Source organism: Mustela nivalis (genome assembly GCF_964662115.1).
Source record: "Mustela nivalis genome assembly, chromosome: 3".
Taxonomy (NCBI): Eukaryota; Metazoa; Chordata; class Mammalia; order Carnivora; family Mustelidae; genus Mustela; species Mustela nivalis.
The window spans coordinates 110,578,839-110,592,443 of record NC_139022.1 but is presented as its reverse complement, the minus strand read 5'-3'; the positions used below and the strand labels follow the sequence as shown (position 1 = coordinate 110,592,443).

Here is a 13,605-nt window from a genome sequence, read left to right as displayed (position 1 = left end):
ATGGTCACCTCAAGGATGAGGTGGAGAAGTTCAGGGAAGCCATCAGAGAACATATTTGCAGATTACAAAGGGATTACAGTTTCCCCTGCTGAGCAGGAAGCCTGGTGCAGGGTTTCAACCTAGGACTCTGAGATCATGACCTGAGCTGTAGGCAGCTGGCTAATGACTGAGTCACCCAGGCACCCTGAAAACAGTCATCTTTAAGGGAGACTTACCTTCAAGTAAATTCAATTGCACATCGCCACTGTTACTCATGCCCTTTCCAGGCCAGTTACTTTTTACCCTGAAGAATGACAGAAGATGAGACAAAAACCCTTGAAACACCATCTCTTAGACTGGCAGCCTCATGCACAACAGAATAGACTCCTTCAGGTTAAACAAGATGGCAAAGTTACTTGGAAACTGGACCATCTAAAACTACCTTTGTTTATGTTTTGTTTTGTTTTTTAAGATTTTGAGGGGTGCCTGGGTGGCTCCCATGTTTAAGCGTCTGCCTTTAGCTTAAGTCAAGATCTCAAGGTTGTGGAATGGAGCCCCATGCCCAGAGCCCAAGTTCAGTGGGGAGCCTGCTTCTCCCTTTCCCTCTGCCCCTCCCCCTGTTTGTGCTCTAATGAATAAATTTTTTTTAACAGATTTTATTTATTTGGGGCTCCTGGGTTGCTCAGTGGGTTAAGCCGCTGCCTTCTGCTCAGGTCATGATCTCAGGGTCCTGGGATTGAGTTCCGCATCGGGCTCTCTCTGCTCAGTGGGGAGCCTGCTTCCTCCTCGCGCTCTCTCTCTGCCTGCCTCTCTGCCTACTTGTGATCTCTGTCTGTCAAATAAATAAGTAAAAATCTTTAAAAATAAAATAAAATAAGACAGGGCGCCTGGGTGGCTCAGTGTGTTAAGCCGCTGTCTTCGGCTCAGGTCATGATCTCAGTGTCCTGGGATCGAGTCCCGCATCAGGCTCTTTGCTCTGCGGAGGCCTGCTTCCTTCCCCTCCCCTCTCTCTGCCTGCCTCTCTACCTACTGTGATCTCTCTCTGTCAAATAAATAAATAAAATCTTAAAAAAAAAAATAAGACATTCTAGATCTTGAAGACTTAGCATGAAAAAAGGAATTTAAAAAAAGAAAAGATTTTGAGAGCAAGAGAGAGCAAACATGAGTGTGAGCACAAGTGGTGGGGGGTGGCCAGAGAAAGGGAGAAAGAGAAGCAGAGAAAGCAGAGAAGTAGAGAAAGGGGAGAAAGAGAAGCAGACTCCCTGCGGAGGAGGGAGCCTGATGGGGGGCTCCATCCCAGGACCCTGGACCTTGAACTGAGATGAAGGCAGATTCTTAACTGACTGAGCCACCTAGACACCTCCAGGCTAATTTTTCTTAAAAATGTTTTTGAGCAGCTAAAAGAGCATTTTTGTCAGTATGTGCAGGCTTGTGACCTGTATGTAAGTTAGCACCACACCAGGAAACAACTGAAAAGGAAATTAAGAATTCTATTCTCAGTCACATCAAGAATACCTAGAATTTAATAATAAAAAGTGCAAAACTGATACTCGAAAAGTACAGAACACTGTTAGGAGCAATCAAAGACGACCTCAGTCTAGGGAAAAACTCATGGATTACAAGATTTAACATAGTTAAAATGCCAGTACTTTCCAAACTGATCTACAGATTCAAAACAATCCTGATCAATGTCCCAGCTGGCTTCCTCAGACAGTAAGCACTAACCACTAGAAAAGATGATTTACAAGAATGAGAAGGGGCGCCTGGGGGTCTCAATGGGTTAAGTATCTACCTCCAGGCTCAGGTTATGATCCAGGGTCCTGGGATTGAGCCCTGCATCAGGCTCCCTGCTTCTCCCTCTCCCTCCAGCTCTCCCTGCTTGTGTGCTTTCTCTCTTTCTCTCTCTGTGTCACATAAAGAAAACCTTTGAAAGAAAAAAAAAAAAAAGAATGAAAAGTATGGGTTGCCTGGTTGGCTCATTTGGAAGAATGAGTGACTCTGGATCTTACAGTTCTGAGTTCAAGCCCCATGTTAGGCTAAGAGGCTGCTCAAGTAAAAAAAAAAAAAAAAAACCTTAAAAAAAATAACAGTACATCTTGCATTTAGGAGTTACTTTACAGATTAGGGTGTTATGAACCTGTAACAAGCAACACTGCATTAGTCCTAACTCTGGCCTCTAAGACTCTTCCAAGGTAGGATTTATTGAAAACTCACATGTAAGCCCTGATATACAAACCAGGCCTGTTCTGTAATGTAACCTAATCACTGCCAGGTTCCTTTAATGGCAGCACTCCCAAATCCACCTGGAAAAAATTTCTGGGGGTGGAGTGATGGGAGCTGAGGGAAATCTGCAAAAACAAACAAAAATGAAAAGAGGAAAAAAATGTTCCCTGACTTCCTTCCGTAGGGTCAGAGGTTTGAAATACATAAAGGAGAAAATATTCAAAAAATCTTCTTGTAAAAATCGCAAGGCAATTTCCATTAAATAAATGGGACAAATGTTACTTTGTTTGATGTGAGCCACACTATTTCTACATGCCACCCGAAGAGCTGAATTAGCCTATCGCACTAATACAATAGGTTACATGCTTCCAGTCCCAGTAAATGTCCTTCACCAGGTTTTAGGTAGAAAAGCTAACCTCTCTTAGCTAAAAAGTTATGCCAAGTCTAGCTTACAGATTATACTTCTTCTCCCTCCCCAAAGACCATTTAAAAGCAATCTTTAAAAAGAAAAAAAAAAAAAAAAAAAGCACACACATGGTCAATTAATGCCACTGAGAGGAATTTATTCTTCTATTAAATAAAACTATAGCCCTCTGAACTGTTCATTTAGAGCTGCAATTCCAACCAAGATTTACATTAAGATTTTTTTTCTTATATCAAAAACAAGACTCCAATGCAAAGAAAAAAAAATCGCTCAGGAACAAAAATTTAAAGCCCTCCAAAGAAATTTCTTTTACATTTGAAAATAAAGGCAGATGTTACTACTTAACACTGATGGAGGCCCCAGGATGGGCTCACAACATCCTTACGCATCACAGAGCAGGTTACAGCCATTGGACACAGCGCTCTCCCTTGAAGGCACAGAGAGGCACACAGTGTGTCCTTTGCAGAAGAGGCTCAAGGTTTTAGCTTACAGAACCGTATGTTAACGACAGGTGCACTGAGTGGCTATCATGTCTTCATATTCTTTGTAAGCGATTGAGCCATCTGGCTCAATGGTCAGAACACTGAGAGGGCTGTATTTAGCAGGAACACATGACGGTCTTGGCACTGAGGAGTCGAGCTTCTCATGGATGATGTTTTGCACCATGGTGTGAACTGGTGAGCCATACCGATATCCAACAGCCCTGGGACACTCCCCTTTGCAGTATCGAGGGTTGTATCTGTGCGGGGCCACGATCCAGTTGTCCCACTTCAGCTGGCTGAAGCTAAGCCTGAAGTCATGGAGCTCGCACTCATGTTGGGGAAAAACAAACTGTTTAAAGTACTCACTCAGATTCAAAGAAGTTGGAACCAGAGTCTTGTTCAATGCCAAGCTGACAGTTTCCCGACCTCTCCGGTGGCGGGACGATCTTACACCCTCAGCCAACCCTTTTCCCTTGGAGCAGACAGACAGACCACCATTCTGGTCAGCACGCTGTGAAGGCTTCCGTTTGTAGCGAAGGGAATACCACCCGTGATAAGCCTGAGCACTTGTGTCATTCAGATATAAAAGCAGTGAGGGGGGCACCAGAAGAGTCACGTTAAATGGCTTGTCCCAGGCTGAAGAATCCTGCCCCTGGCCTCTCTCACAGGTTAAATTGACAGACATGTGAATACTTCTCTTGTTGGAGGCCACTAGAGGCCGAAGAGGAGTGGTCACATCAACCTCAAACCATCTGTATTTCTTTTTAATTTCAAACTGTAAGTTAAAGTTAAATGAGGACTGAGCTCTACTGGGGGTCCTGCTAGAAAATTCTGGCTCTTTGATCACCAGGTTGCACACACATTTAACAGCAAAGGGAAAAGAAATGGAGTTGCTGAAAGTATAGAGCAAGACTGACTTCAGTAAGTTTTCAACGGCAGTAACACGATCCAGGTTAAACAGCAGATCCACTGATGGAACGGATCCTGAGAAGAAAAACAACCCACCAGCAGGGCTTTAATACAAAAACCAAACAGCAAGTCATATCAAGGCATGTGTCCTTCATCATGCTTTTTCTCCCTTCTCTTTCCCCACTTCCTCCAGCCTTAAGAAAGGGAGTTGGGGGGCGCCTGGGTGGCTCAGTGGGTTAAGCTGCTGCCTTCGGCTCAGGTCATGATCTCAGGGTCCTGAGATCGAGTCCCGCATCAGGCTCTCTGCTCAGCAGGAGCCTGCTTCCCTTCCTCTCTCTCTGCCTGCCTCTCTGCCTACTGTGATCTCTCTCTGTCAAATAAATAAATAAAATATAAAAAAAAAAAAAAAAGGAAAGGGAGTTGGGGGGGTGAGTTTTAGAGAAAATACAGGGCACAGACATCATAAATAACTGCCAGCGAGTATGACTGGCTATTTTATCAGCAGAAATTCACAACAGTTTTGGTGGTGAACAAAACAATGGAGAATCATTATATTTCCCAATCTCTGGTTTCCCAAGCTCAGCCATTGGCTCCAAACATAGAAGAAGCTAGTAAATTCTATTTTTCTCTTGGAGAGTCTCTAGAGAGGTAACTGTAATAAACACATTTACCAGCCTTGTTAAGAAAACTTTCTAAGACCTAATGAACAGAGTCAATGAAGAACATAATGGTCTAATTTGGAACACTTGAGATTGACAACAAATGGAAGCTTTAAAACCACTCTAGTAGAATAAGACCTCAAGGAAGATGGGAAGGCTTTAAACAGCCACAGTTGACCCACTAAGTTAGAACGGTTTTGGTCATGAGCTAGTGAATCCAGGTTTGTTTGTTTTAAAGCACCACTCCTTTCTCTCTCACACACACACAGGACTTCAAGGTGCTGGGTCAGACTGATGACTAACACTTTGTTCTTGGGAGGACCTACTGTTACAAATGCGGTCTTCCGCTTTCCTCACACAGAAAGCAACAAACAAGGGGAAAACATCCTATTTAACACAATACACCAGTAGCTAGGAGACGTTTTAGACATATTTCCAGGTCAGCATGGATAGAATGAGAATAAGAAAACAGAAGTTAAAATACTTGGTTTCCAGTCTAGATTTTGTGATGTTGGAGAAGATGCTGACCTCCAGCAACACTCTGCTCAGTCTTTAGAGCCAGCTTCTAGTTCTACCATATGGGGGCGCCTGTGTGGCTCAGTTGGTTAAGCGCCTGCCTTCAGCTCAGGTCATGATCCAGGAGTGTCAGGATCAAGTCCCTCAGTGGGGAGCCTGCTTCTCCCTCTGACTCTCTCCCCTGTCATGTTCTCTCTCTCTTTCTTTCCCCTTCTCTCAAATACATAAAATATCAAAAAAAGATAAACTTCTACCATATGAGCCCACGTTAATCCATGAGGGCCTGAAAAAAAAACCCAGGAAGGTCAACTACCAGATTTGTTTCAGAGTGGGGGTACTGAGGATCACGCAAAATAAAAAGTATTCATGCAAAATAAAAAATAATCATGCAAAATAAGAAGTAATTTAAGGAGTAAGGCCCAGCTCCATTCTGTAACTGAAACACAGACAACTGTATCATCTTCCCACCTCCCATTACCCAATCTGCTTCTACATACCTGTAGCCTGGTCCCCAGGAGCCTGCTTGCGCTGGGCACAGGATGTGAAGAGCCGAACAGTGTTGTAGAAAGGACTTCTGTTAGATTTAGGGATTCCCTCCTTGGTTGCATATGCCTTATAGAGCCTCTTCATGTAGCGCAAAGCTCTGGAGTCTGGCTGCAGTCTAGGGGTGCCACCTTGCCCATCATACAGTACCCTGAAAACAGGAGAAAGGAAGTCAGATCTTTCTCTTTCATCTAGAGGCCGCAGCAAGGACCAAGGCTCAGCCTTAGACTTCAACTCAGCACCAGCTGCAATCTGAGTTTCTCCTCTAGAAGCCTGAGAACCAAGCCTAGTAGGAAAACACAGCCAGGAAAAGCAGAAAAACCAAAGGAAGAAGTTGCTGAGAAGCGCCATGGCCTGGAAGAACTAGCAAGGGATACATTTCCCCCTACCAGTCTTCTTGCTAAAAAGCCAGGAAGGGCCTAGCTCAGTCTTTTAAATAAATTTTAGGTGTGTAGGTAGGCTAGGGTCACTTCTGTAATCAGACCTCAAGGATGCCTAGCTGAAGATAATTTTTGTCAGCTGTGCATCTAACTGCTGATAACGTCTTATTTATCCAATTTGTCCTCATTTAGATATGGATGCATTCTGGTTATTTCTCTTTCTTCTCCCCCCTCCTTTTATTTTATTTTTAAAGATTTTATTTATTTGACAGAGATCACAAGTAGGCAGAAAGGCAGGCAGAGAGAGGAAGGCAGGCTTCCTGCTGAGCAGAGAGCCTGATGTGGGGCTGGATCCTAGGACCCTGGACCATGACCTGAGCAGAAGGCAGAGGCTTTAATCCACTGAGCCACCCAGGCAACCACCACCCCCCTTTAAAGAGAGATTTATTTAAAACTCTTTAAGTTATTGTTACGCCAATGGACTAGTTATGCAAACCAAAAGGCCAAGAGAATTGAGAAATGATCTCAAAATCACCCATTTTTTGAGACTAAGATTCTTAAAATGTTCCTTAGGCGCTTGCTGAAACTTTCAAAGAAATGGGAAAGCTATTCATGGTAATAGGAAGATTTGTTGATATGCAGTGTATTGGATTCACTCTTCCTCTTCTTTCATCCTCCTCACCTCTCTGGCTTCCAGGTGCTTAGAATAATTACTTGTTGCATGCGGATTTGGAGAGTGAGAAAAAGTCACAATTGGCATTGAAATTCCATAGAGTAGAGAACTATTGGGTTGCCCAGTTTTCAGGGAGCTTTCTACAGAATATGTACTTGGAATACTGAAATATTCTTTAAAAAGGACATCGCTAGAGTGCTCTTGTCCTTGGTATAGGACTTATGCTTTTGGAGCTGAGACAAAGCTAGAGATGATGTTTTAGGAAAACGAAGTACACCATGAGAGACTGAAATGAGGGCATATCCAGTCAGTGCACCCGTGAGGAGACCATGCTGGAAGGAAGTCAACCCACACTCATGGCACAAGATCCAGAAGCAGTCAGTGCAGTACCTACGTTGATGAAACTGAGGGACGTTCTGCACGTTTTAAGCTCATTGCCTGCCAAGACTCTCTGGCCCCAGGCTAGGAGGCAGGGTTCCATAAAACACACGCAGACTGTTGAATGACAGCTTACTCCAACATCACATATGGCTGGCAATTCCATGAACAAAAACATTTACAGACGCTCTGCGTCAGGCAGAAAGGCCAGGCCCGCAGCATCCTTCCGTAGAAAGTGCTTTCGGAAACGCGAGAACGCCCCCGCGGCAGTGAAGCGCGGGCGGCAGACGCGCCCCACGCGGCACCGCAGCCTGCCCGCGGCCAGACCTGGGTGGGAGGTGGTGGCAAGCCGGCGACTCGTGGAGGTCGCCTCGTTTCTCCTACCGCCACCCACGGCCGGTTATCATTTGTTTGCCCGTTCCTTAGGAACTCTTCGTGGGCGCAATTTGAGGAAACGCTTTTATTCTACCCGGGGAAAGCCTGAGACCCGCCAGCGGATTCTCGGACCGCGGCAGCCGAGAGAAGCCCCAGATGCACGTCCCTGATCCTGGTACTGGGTCGCTGAGGTTCTGAAAAGAACCGACCCCTTTAGCGCTTGGACCAGAGCACAGAACGCTGCGAGCGGCGGCCCCTCCTCAGGCCTCAGGGTGCTCTCCACAGGCGCTGGGCTCGCAGGCCCTCAGGGCCCGGCCGGGACAACGCGCCCTCGTCGCCGGCTGGCCCCTCTCTCACCACCTCTCTGTGCCTCCCAGCCCCGACCGCTTCCTGCGGCTCCACAGCCGGCAAGGAGGCTGAAAGGAAGCAGGGGAGCCTCCCGCGGCTGCCCGAGGCCGCAAATCCCATTGCGTACTCCCGGCCTCAGGTTGGGCCCCGCCCCCTCCCGGGCCACCACGACCGGCCGGGGCGCTTCCCTGCAGAAGGGGCAGCAACGGCGCCTCCCCCTGGAGACGGTCGGAAAATGGTACTCCCCGGAAGTGACTTCACGGCTTCCTGGAGCGGCTTCCAAACCTAGCGGAAGTGACGGGCGGAGGCCGCTGGTTCCCGCGACTGTGGAGGGCGAGGTGACCCCCGCGCGGGAGTGAAGTCCGGGCGCGCGGTAGTGGGAGTCCGTGGGAGGGTGGGGGCGCCGCCTGGGCGGGGAAGGGTGAGGAGCTCTGGGGAGGGCGTCTTGGGTCCAGGACTGCGCATCCCGGGACTGAGGCAAGCGCCCGTCCACCCTCGTCTTGCAGACGCCGCCGCGACCATGGGCCGCACGTTTGGGAATCTGACCCGCATGCGGCATGTGATCACCTATAGCTTGTCGCCCTTCGAGCAGCGCGCCTTCCCGCACTACTTCAGCAAGGGCATCCCCAATGTGCTCCGCCGCACGCGGGCGTGCGCTCTTCGCGTCGTGCCCCGTGAGTGCCTTGGCCGGGTTGGGGGGCTGGACTCCGGTTAGACACTGAGTGACCGCGGGCCCCCTCACTGAGCTCCCTCTGCTTGCCACACACACATTTTCCATTATTTCAGCACAAGTGTATCCTCCCCATCTCACAGAGGAGCAAACCGAGTCACGAACAGCGGGCCCAAGGTCACTTGTGTGATTCTGGCGTCTCTCTCTCTCAGGTCATCTTGACCCACTTCGTAGCGATGAACTGTTCTGTATGAAATGGGTAGCAGATAGTAATGATGGTTACCGAGCATTGTGAATTGCCCAAAAAAACCCCAAAACCCCAAAGAAGTGTGCACTGGCGTGTTAAAGGGCAAAGTGTATGTTACCTGCATTACATCTCATCTATCTCACTAACATATTTTTAAATGTGCATCTGGGGGGAGAGAGGGAAGTTTTGGTGATGGATTTTCCTGGAATGGGCCGTCCTTTTGGTCACCTGTAAAATGGGAGTGTGGTGTAACCGTCCTTGATCATCTGGTTTAAAGGTGGCTTCTTGGAAACTAGAGACAGTAGGACAGAGCCTGCAGTGAGTCAGAAAAGAAGACTGAGGACCCTGGTGTCTTCCATGGGCTTGCTACTTACTCTCACTTTTTATTTTTAAAGCGTTTGTAGCGTTTTATCTTGTCTACACTTGGGGGACCCAGGAGTTTGAGAAATCCAAGAGGAAGAATCCAGCTGCCTATGAAAATGACAAGTGAGCCATTCATCTGAATAGTGATTACCGGTGTATGAGGGACCCTTCTCTGGGAGAGGAGTCTACACTGTAGTGTCTTGAAGACGTAATAAACTTATTATGGACTGCACTGTTGTGATTTTGCGTTTTTGTGAGCAAGTCCCTGGTGTGACTGCTGAAGCTTAAGTTCATGACCTCCCCTTCCTAGCCTGAGTCCTGAACAGTTTGGCTGGTCTGCGAGTCTGGTAAAGGATCTGGACTCAGTGCTTGTTCTATAATGTACAAGAAATTAGCGGCATCTACTCCTGCAGCTTTTCACTTGTGTGTGGGATGAACTCGGGGGTTGGTTCCCAGTGGTCTCCTCCCATAATAACAAGATTTTGGTAACTATAATTACTGTTTCAAGTACTTAGCTCTTTACACAAATAAGTACTCGTAAACTTCACAACTACCTTTGAATTAGGTATCATTATTGCAGTCATTTTGCACATGAGGACCCGGGAGCGCAGTGAGAGTAAGTAATTTGACCAAAATGACTCAGCTAATCAATGGTGGAGTCTGGCACTAAAGTTTTTGCTCTTAAAGCTATACTAGACTGCCTTTCTTCTAAGACAGGTCTGCCTTAGCCCAAGGGGAAGGAAGTCAGCTATAAGAGGGGGGGGTGAGGGGCACCTGGGTGGCTCAGTGGGTTATGGTCTCTGTCTTTGGCTCAGGTCATGATCCCAAGGTCCTGGGATGGAGCCCTACATCGGGCTCTCTGCTCAGAGGGGAGTCTGCTTCCCTTCCTCTCTCTCTCTGCCTGCCTCTCTGCCTACTTGTGATCTCTCTGTCAAATAAATAAATAAAAACTTAAAAAATAAAAAGGGGGGGTGAGGTCACCCCTTGGCCTCTAGAGCTAAACTGCCTGTGTTTGTACCAGGTTGGTAATAGTGGGCCATAATGCTAAAAATGTTTACTCTCTGGCCCTTTACTGAAAAGTTTTCCCCTGTTTTAGAGCCTTTAAATGCTCTTTTTAGTAGAAAGCTACCCTTCCTCTACCTGGAAATGGTAGAGGTAGGTGTTGGTAGTTTTATGCTTCTGGTTCTCTGCTCCAATTTCAGAAAATTTCCTCACTTCTAAGGATACTTGCTGCTTGTCCAGAGCAGTACTTTTACAGTGTAGTTCAGCTTCTGGCTATAATTTTTTTCTTATTCTAATGATTATTCTCATCTGTTAGGAAGTGAAGTTTAAAATGCTTCAAAACAAACAAAAAAAGGTAATACAAATTGCATTGATTGGGAGGCAGGATAAAGAACCCGAGTCTGGTGAATTTAGGCCCATACCCCTAACCTGTGCTGCTTCAACTGTATGATACAAGAAAGAAACCTGTGTTCCTGAGCTTTGACCTTTTTGTTGTAAGACGATGTATTAATACAAAGCCATAGGGTGTGGTAATGGTGGAGTGAGTGATCTGTAGGAGTCTGGCAGGCTTAACAGAGAACAACTACGATGAAAACTCCTGCCTCACCCAACATGGTCCAGTTTTCCTGGGCTCTCTGTATTTGTTCTCAGGGTTTGTTACATGTTTGGGTCATAGACTGTTGAGGATCTGATGAAGCTGTGGACCTGAAGATGTAAATGCACCACCCATCTTTCATTCTACATAGTTCTTGTTTTTGTTTTTAAGATTTTACTTATTTGGGAGGGAGAGTACAGGGTAGGGGGCTGGTGCCCAGTGGCGAGGATCAGAGGGAGAAGCACACTGAGCAGGGAATCCGACATGGGACTCTGTCCTGGGGACTCTAGCATCATGTCCTGAGCCAAAGGCCTTTCATCTTTCTCCCTCTGGCTAGCCCTGAGCTTTGAGGAGATGGCTACCCTCTCCCATCCTCTTGGCTTCATTTTACCACAAGACTTTATTTCTTCCTGTTCCTTGGCTCCTTTGGATATAACAGCTGAAAAGCAAATGTACCCTTTCTCAGCTCAGGTCAGGTGACCAGGCACCAAGTATGGGTCTGAATCCTTTCTATCCCAGTAGCGCTCTGAGAAGACCCTGCTGTAAGCCCTGTTACCTGCTGAGCTTCTGCCTTTGAAGGAAATTATGAAAGTGTGCTGTAAGCCTGTCTCTCCCCAAAGGGCTTACTTCTCTAAGCTGGGGGGCACAGAGCCCTGTATAGCAGGGTGCTGAGGTAGGTGGGGAGGCTGGAACGTGGTGAGTTGTATAGCTCACTGCTCCTGTATGTGACATGGGATCTGGGATGATTTTAGGGACCACTCTGTCTGCCAAAATCTACAAAGAAAAGGAAAACATGAATGAAATCTCTCAAGGAAGAAAGGGACCACTGCTGTGGGCCGCAATGCCTGTAACCATCCACGTGGAGCCTCTAGCCCTGGGGTGTGGTGCCTTCCTCTGCTTCCAGGGCACAGCTACTCATTTCACTCTGCTGTCCTCAGCGGGGCCCTGCCCCCACCAGGGCTTTTATCTCTGCCCTGTACAATGTGGCAAAGTGGACTCCAGGTTGCCAACCCAGTCCCAGAGATGCAGGCCTATCTAGTGTAGGCTGTGAAGTCTGTGCCAGGTCCAGCCCCAGAAAAGCAAATACACTTTGACCCTTGCAGTTTACCTGGAAGTTTCTCCATTTCAGAGTCTTTCATTTTTTATTAGGGACGTCCTACTCAGGGACAGCAGAAAAGTCTCCAGTTACTGCCGAGACTTCATGGTCTCCTCTCCCCCTGGAATGTGTTTCAAACTGCTCACGGAGCTACACGCACTTTCTCCCATTTCATCCTCCGCACTTAACCCCAGTGGTGGAAAGTCCCTGAGAGTTGTTACCAAGCAATCAGCTATCAAACATGCTTCTCATTTTCTTCCTGTAAATTAATCATTTGAACCCCCAAATGTCAGTGGCTGAGAGGCCTCAGCCATCTCATTGGGAGAAAAAAGAATAAAGCTCTAAAGGAAAGGGTTAGCTTGTGGTTAATGTAGAACCCTCGCTCCTGCCTCCCAGCCAAGTGTTCTCTCTATGGCTAAAATTAGTAAATGCTGCTTAAATTAAACCTTTTTGCTGGAAGAAGGAATATGGAGTTGTATGTTTATTCATTCAGTGAAATACTTCACTGTAGAGAGCCCATGAATTTTTTAAAATTATTAATTTCAAGAGTAGGATTTCAGAACTATTCAAGGACTGTGGGATGGCTGTGGACAATTGTCTGGATGCCACTTCACTTTCAAAGCTGATTTTTGCTCCATGGCTGATTTAAAACAGTGACAGAGGTAATGTAGACATACACTGAAATACCTTTCCTGAGATGCCTGGGTGAGAGGTTCAGTCGGTGGAGCATCTGCCTTTGGCTCAGGTCAAGGTCTCAGGGTCCTGGGATTGAGCTCTGCGTCTGGCTCCCTGCTGAGCAGGGAGAAGCTCCCTGCTTCTCCCTCTGCCTGCCGCTCCTCCTGCTTGTTCTCTCTCTGTATCTAACAATAGCAACAACAACAAAAGAAATATTTTTCCTAGCAGTGGTCCCTTCCGTGGGCAGTAACTGATAGGCTTTTTTCTTTAGGGAGGAGAAGCGGTATACAAAATTAGAGGCTCAAACCCTAAAGGCTTCTGCAGTGTTGTCACATTCATGTTAATGAATGGTTTATTCTTTTCCCCTAGGCACACTGGAGCCTCAGGCCCTTTCCTTGGCTGGGGTACTGACTGTATAATAAAATAACGCAAAAGGCTAATTAATTTGATTTTGCTTGCAGTAGTGGGAGGCAGAAATGGAGGATTAGGAGAAAGTACCTGTGTTTGGAACTAACAGTTTCCAAATCCCATTTGGCAAATCCCTCTCTTAAGAACAGGCTGGCACTGAGGCCACATCAGACCAAACTGTCTCTAGGACATCACGTTGTTCAGTCTCTTGCTTATCTAATCGGGTTTGTGTTCTTACCCAATGTTCACTAGGTCATCACATAGCTTCTTCCCCACCCCACAGAGGTTCCTAGTTAAGCCCCTACATGGGGTGATTCAACATCCAAGCACAGGGGTAAAGGGAAGGAGCAGCTGACTAGTCTGCTTCTCCATGTTCCTCAAGTGCAAGCAGTGGTGTCTCCCTCTGGGCTTGGCTCCATGGTCCTTAACTGACCAGAACCAGGACAGACAGATCTGTGGTCACACCCCCATCCTCCCCTGTCCCAGTTCTGAGGTTCACCTTACCACTCTCTTCTCCCTTGACAAGAGGATTGGCGACCATCCTGTTCCACCTTCAGCTGAGCCTCATCTCCTCCACTCTAACTTGTGGAACAGGCAGGCTCAAGCCAAATATCCGACCCCTGAAAATGATACAGGCCTTGGGAAGAGGTATCAGTCACC

At 47.0% G+C, this 13,605-nt stretch overlaps 2 protein-coding genes across 10 annotated transcripts; one reads left to right on the top strand and one right to left on the bottom strand.

The window, feature by feature from the left end:
• Positions 1–2,744: 2,744 nt before the first annotated feature.
• On the bottom strand, positions 2,745–13,604 carry GDF9 (growth differentiation factor 9). Of its 8 annotated transcripts, XM_082725737.1 has the most exons (4): positions 13,450–13,604; positions 12,550–12,722; positions 5,690–5,886; positions 2,745–4,092 (listed from the first exon to the last, which is right to left on the bottom strand). In XM_082725737.1, exons 3-4 carry the CDS (start codon positions 5,820–5,822, stop codon positions 3,128–3,130), a joined length of 1,098 nt encoding a protein of 365 aa, XP_082581863.1. In that variant the 5' UTR covers positions 5,823–5,886; positions 12,550–12,722; positions 13,450–13,604; the 3' UTR covers positions 2,745–3,127. The 8 variants fall into 8 exon arrangements, with proteins under 8 accessions (XP_082581863.1, XP_082581862.1, XP_082581858.1 ...); XM_082725736.1 differs by lacking the exons at positions 12,550–12,722; positions 13,450–13,604 and adding an exon at positions 8,017–8,086; XM_082725732.1 differs by lacking the exons at positions 12,550–12,722; positions 13,450–13,604 and adding an exon at positions 6,798–8,044.
• UQCRQ (ubiquinol-cytochrome c reductase complex III subunit VII) lies at positions 8,035–9,401 on the top strand. 2 transcript variants are annotated; one of them, XM_082725813.1, is made up of 3 exons: positions 8,035–8,227; positions 8,396–8,563; positions 9,202–9,401. In XM_082725813.1, exons 2-3 carry the CDS (start codon positions 8,410–8,412, stop codon positions 9,294–9,296), a joined length of 249 nt encoding a protein of 82 aa, XP_082581939.1. In that variant the 5' UTR covers positions 8,035–8,227; positions 8,396–8,409; the 3' UTR covers positions 9,297–9,401. The 2 variants fall into 2 exon arrangements, with proteins under 2 accessions (XP_082581939.1, XP_082581940.1); XM_082725814.1 differs by having other exon boundaries at positions 8,154–8,262.
• Position 13,605: the final 1 nt, after the last annotated feature.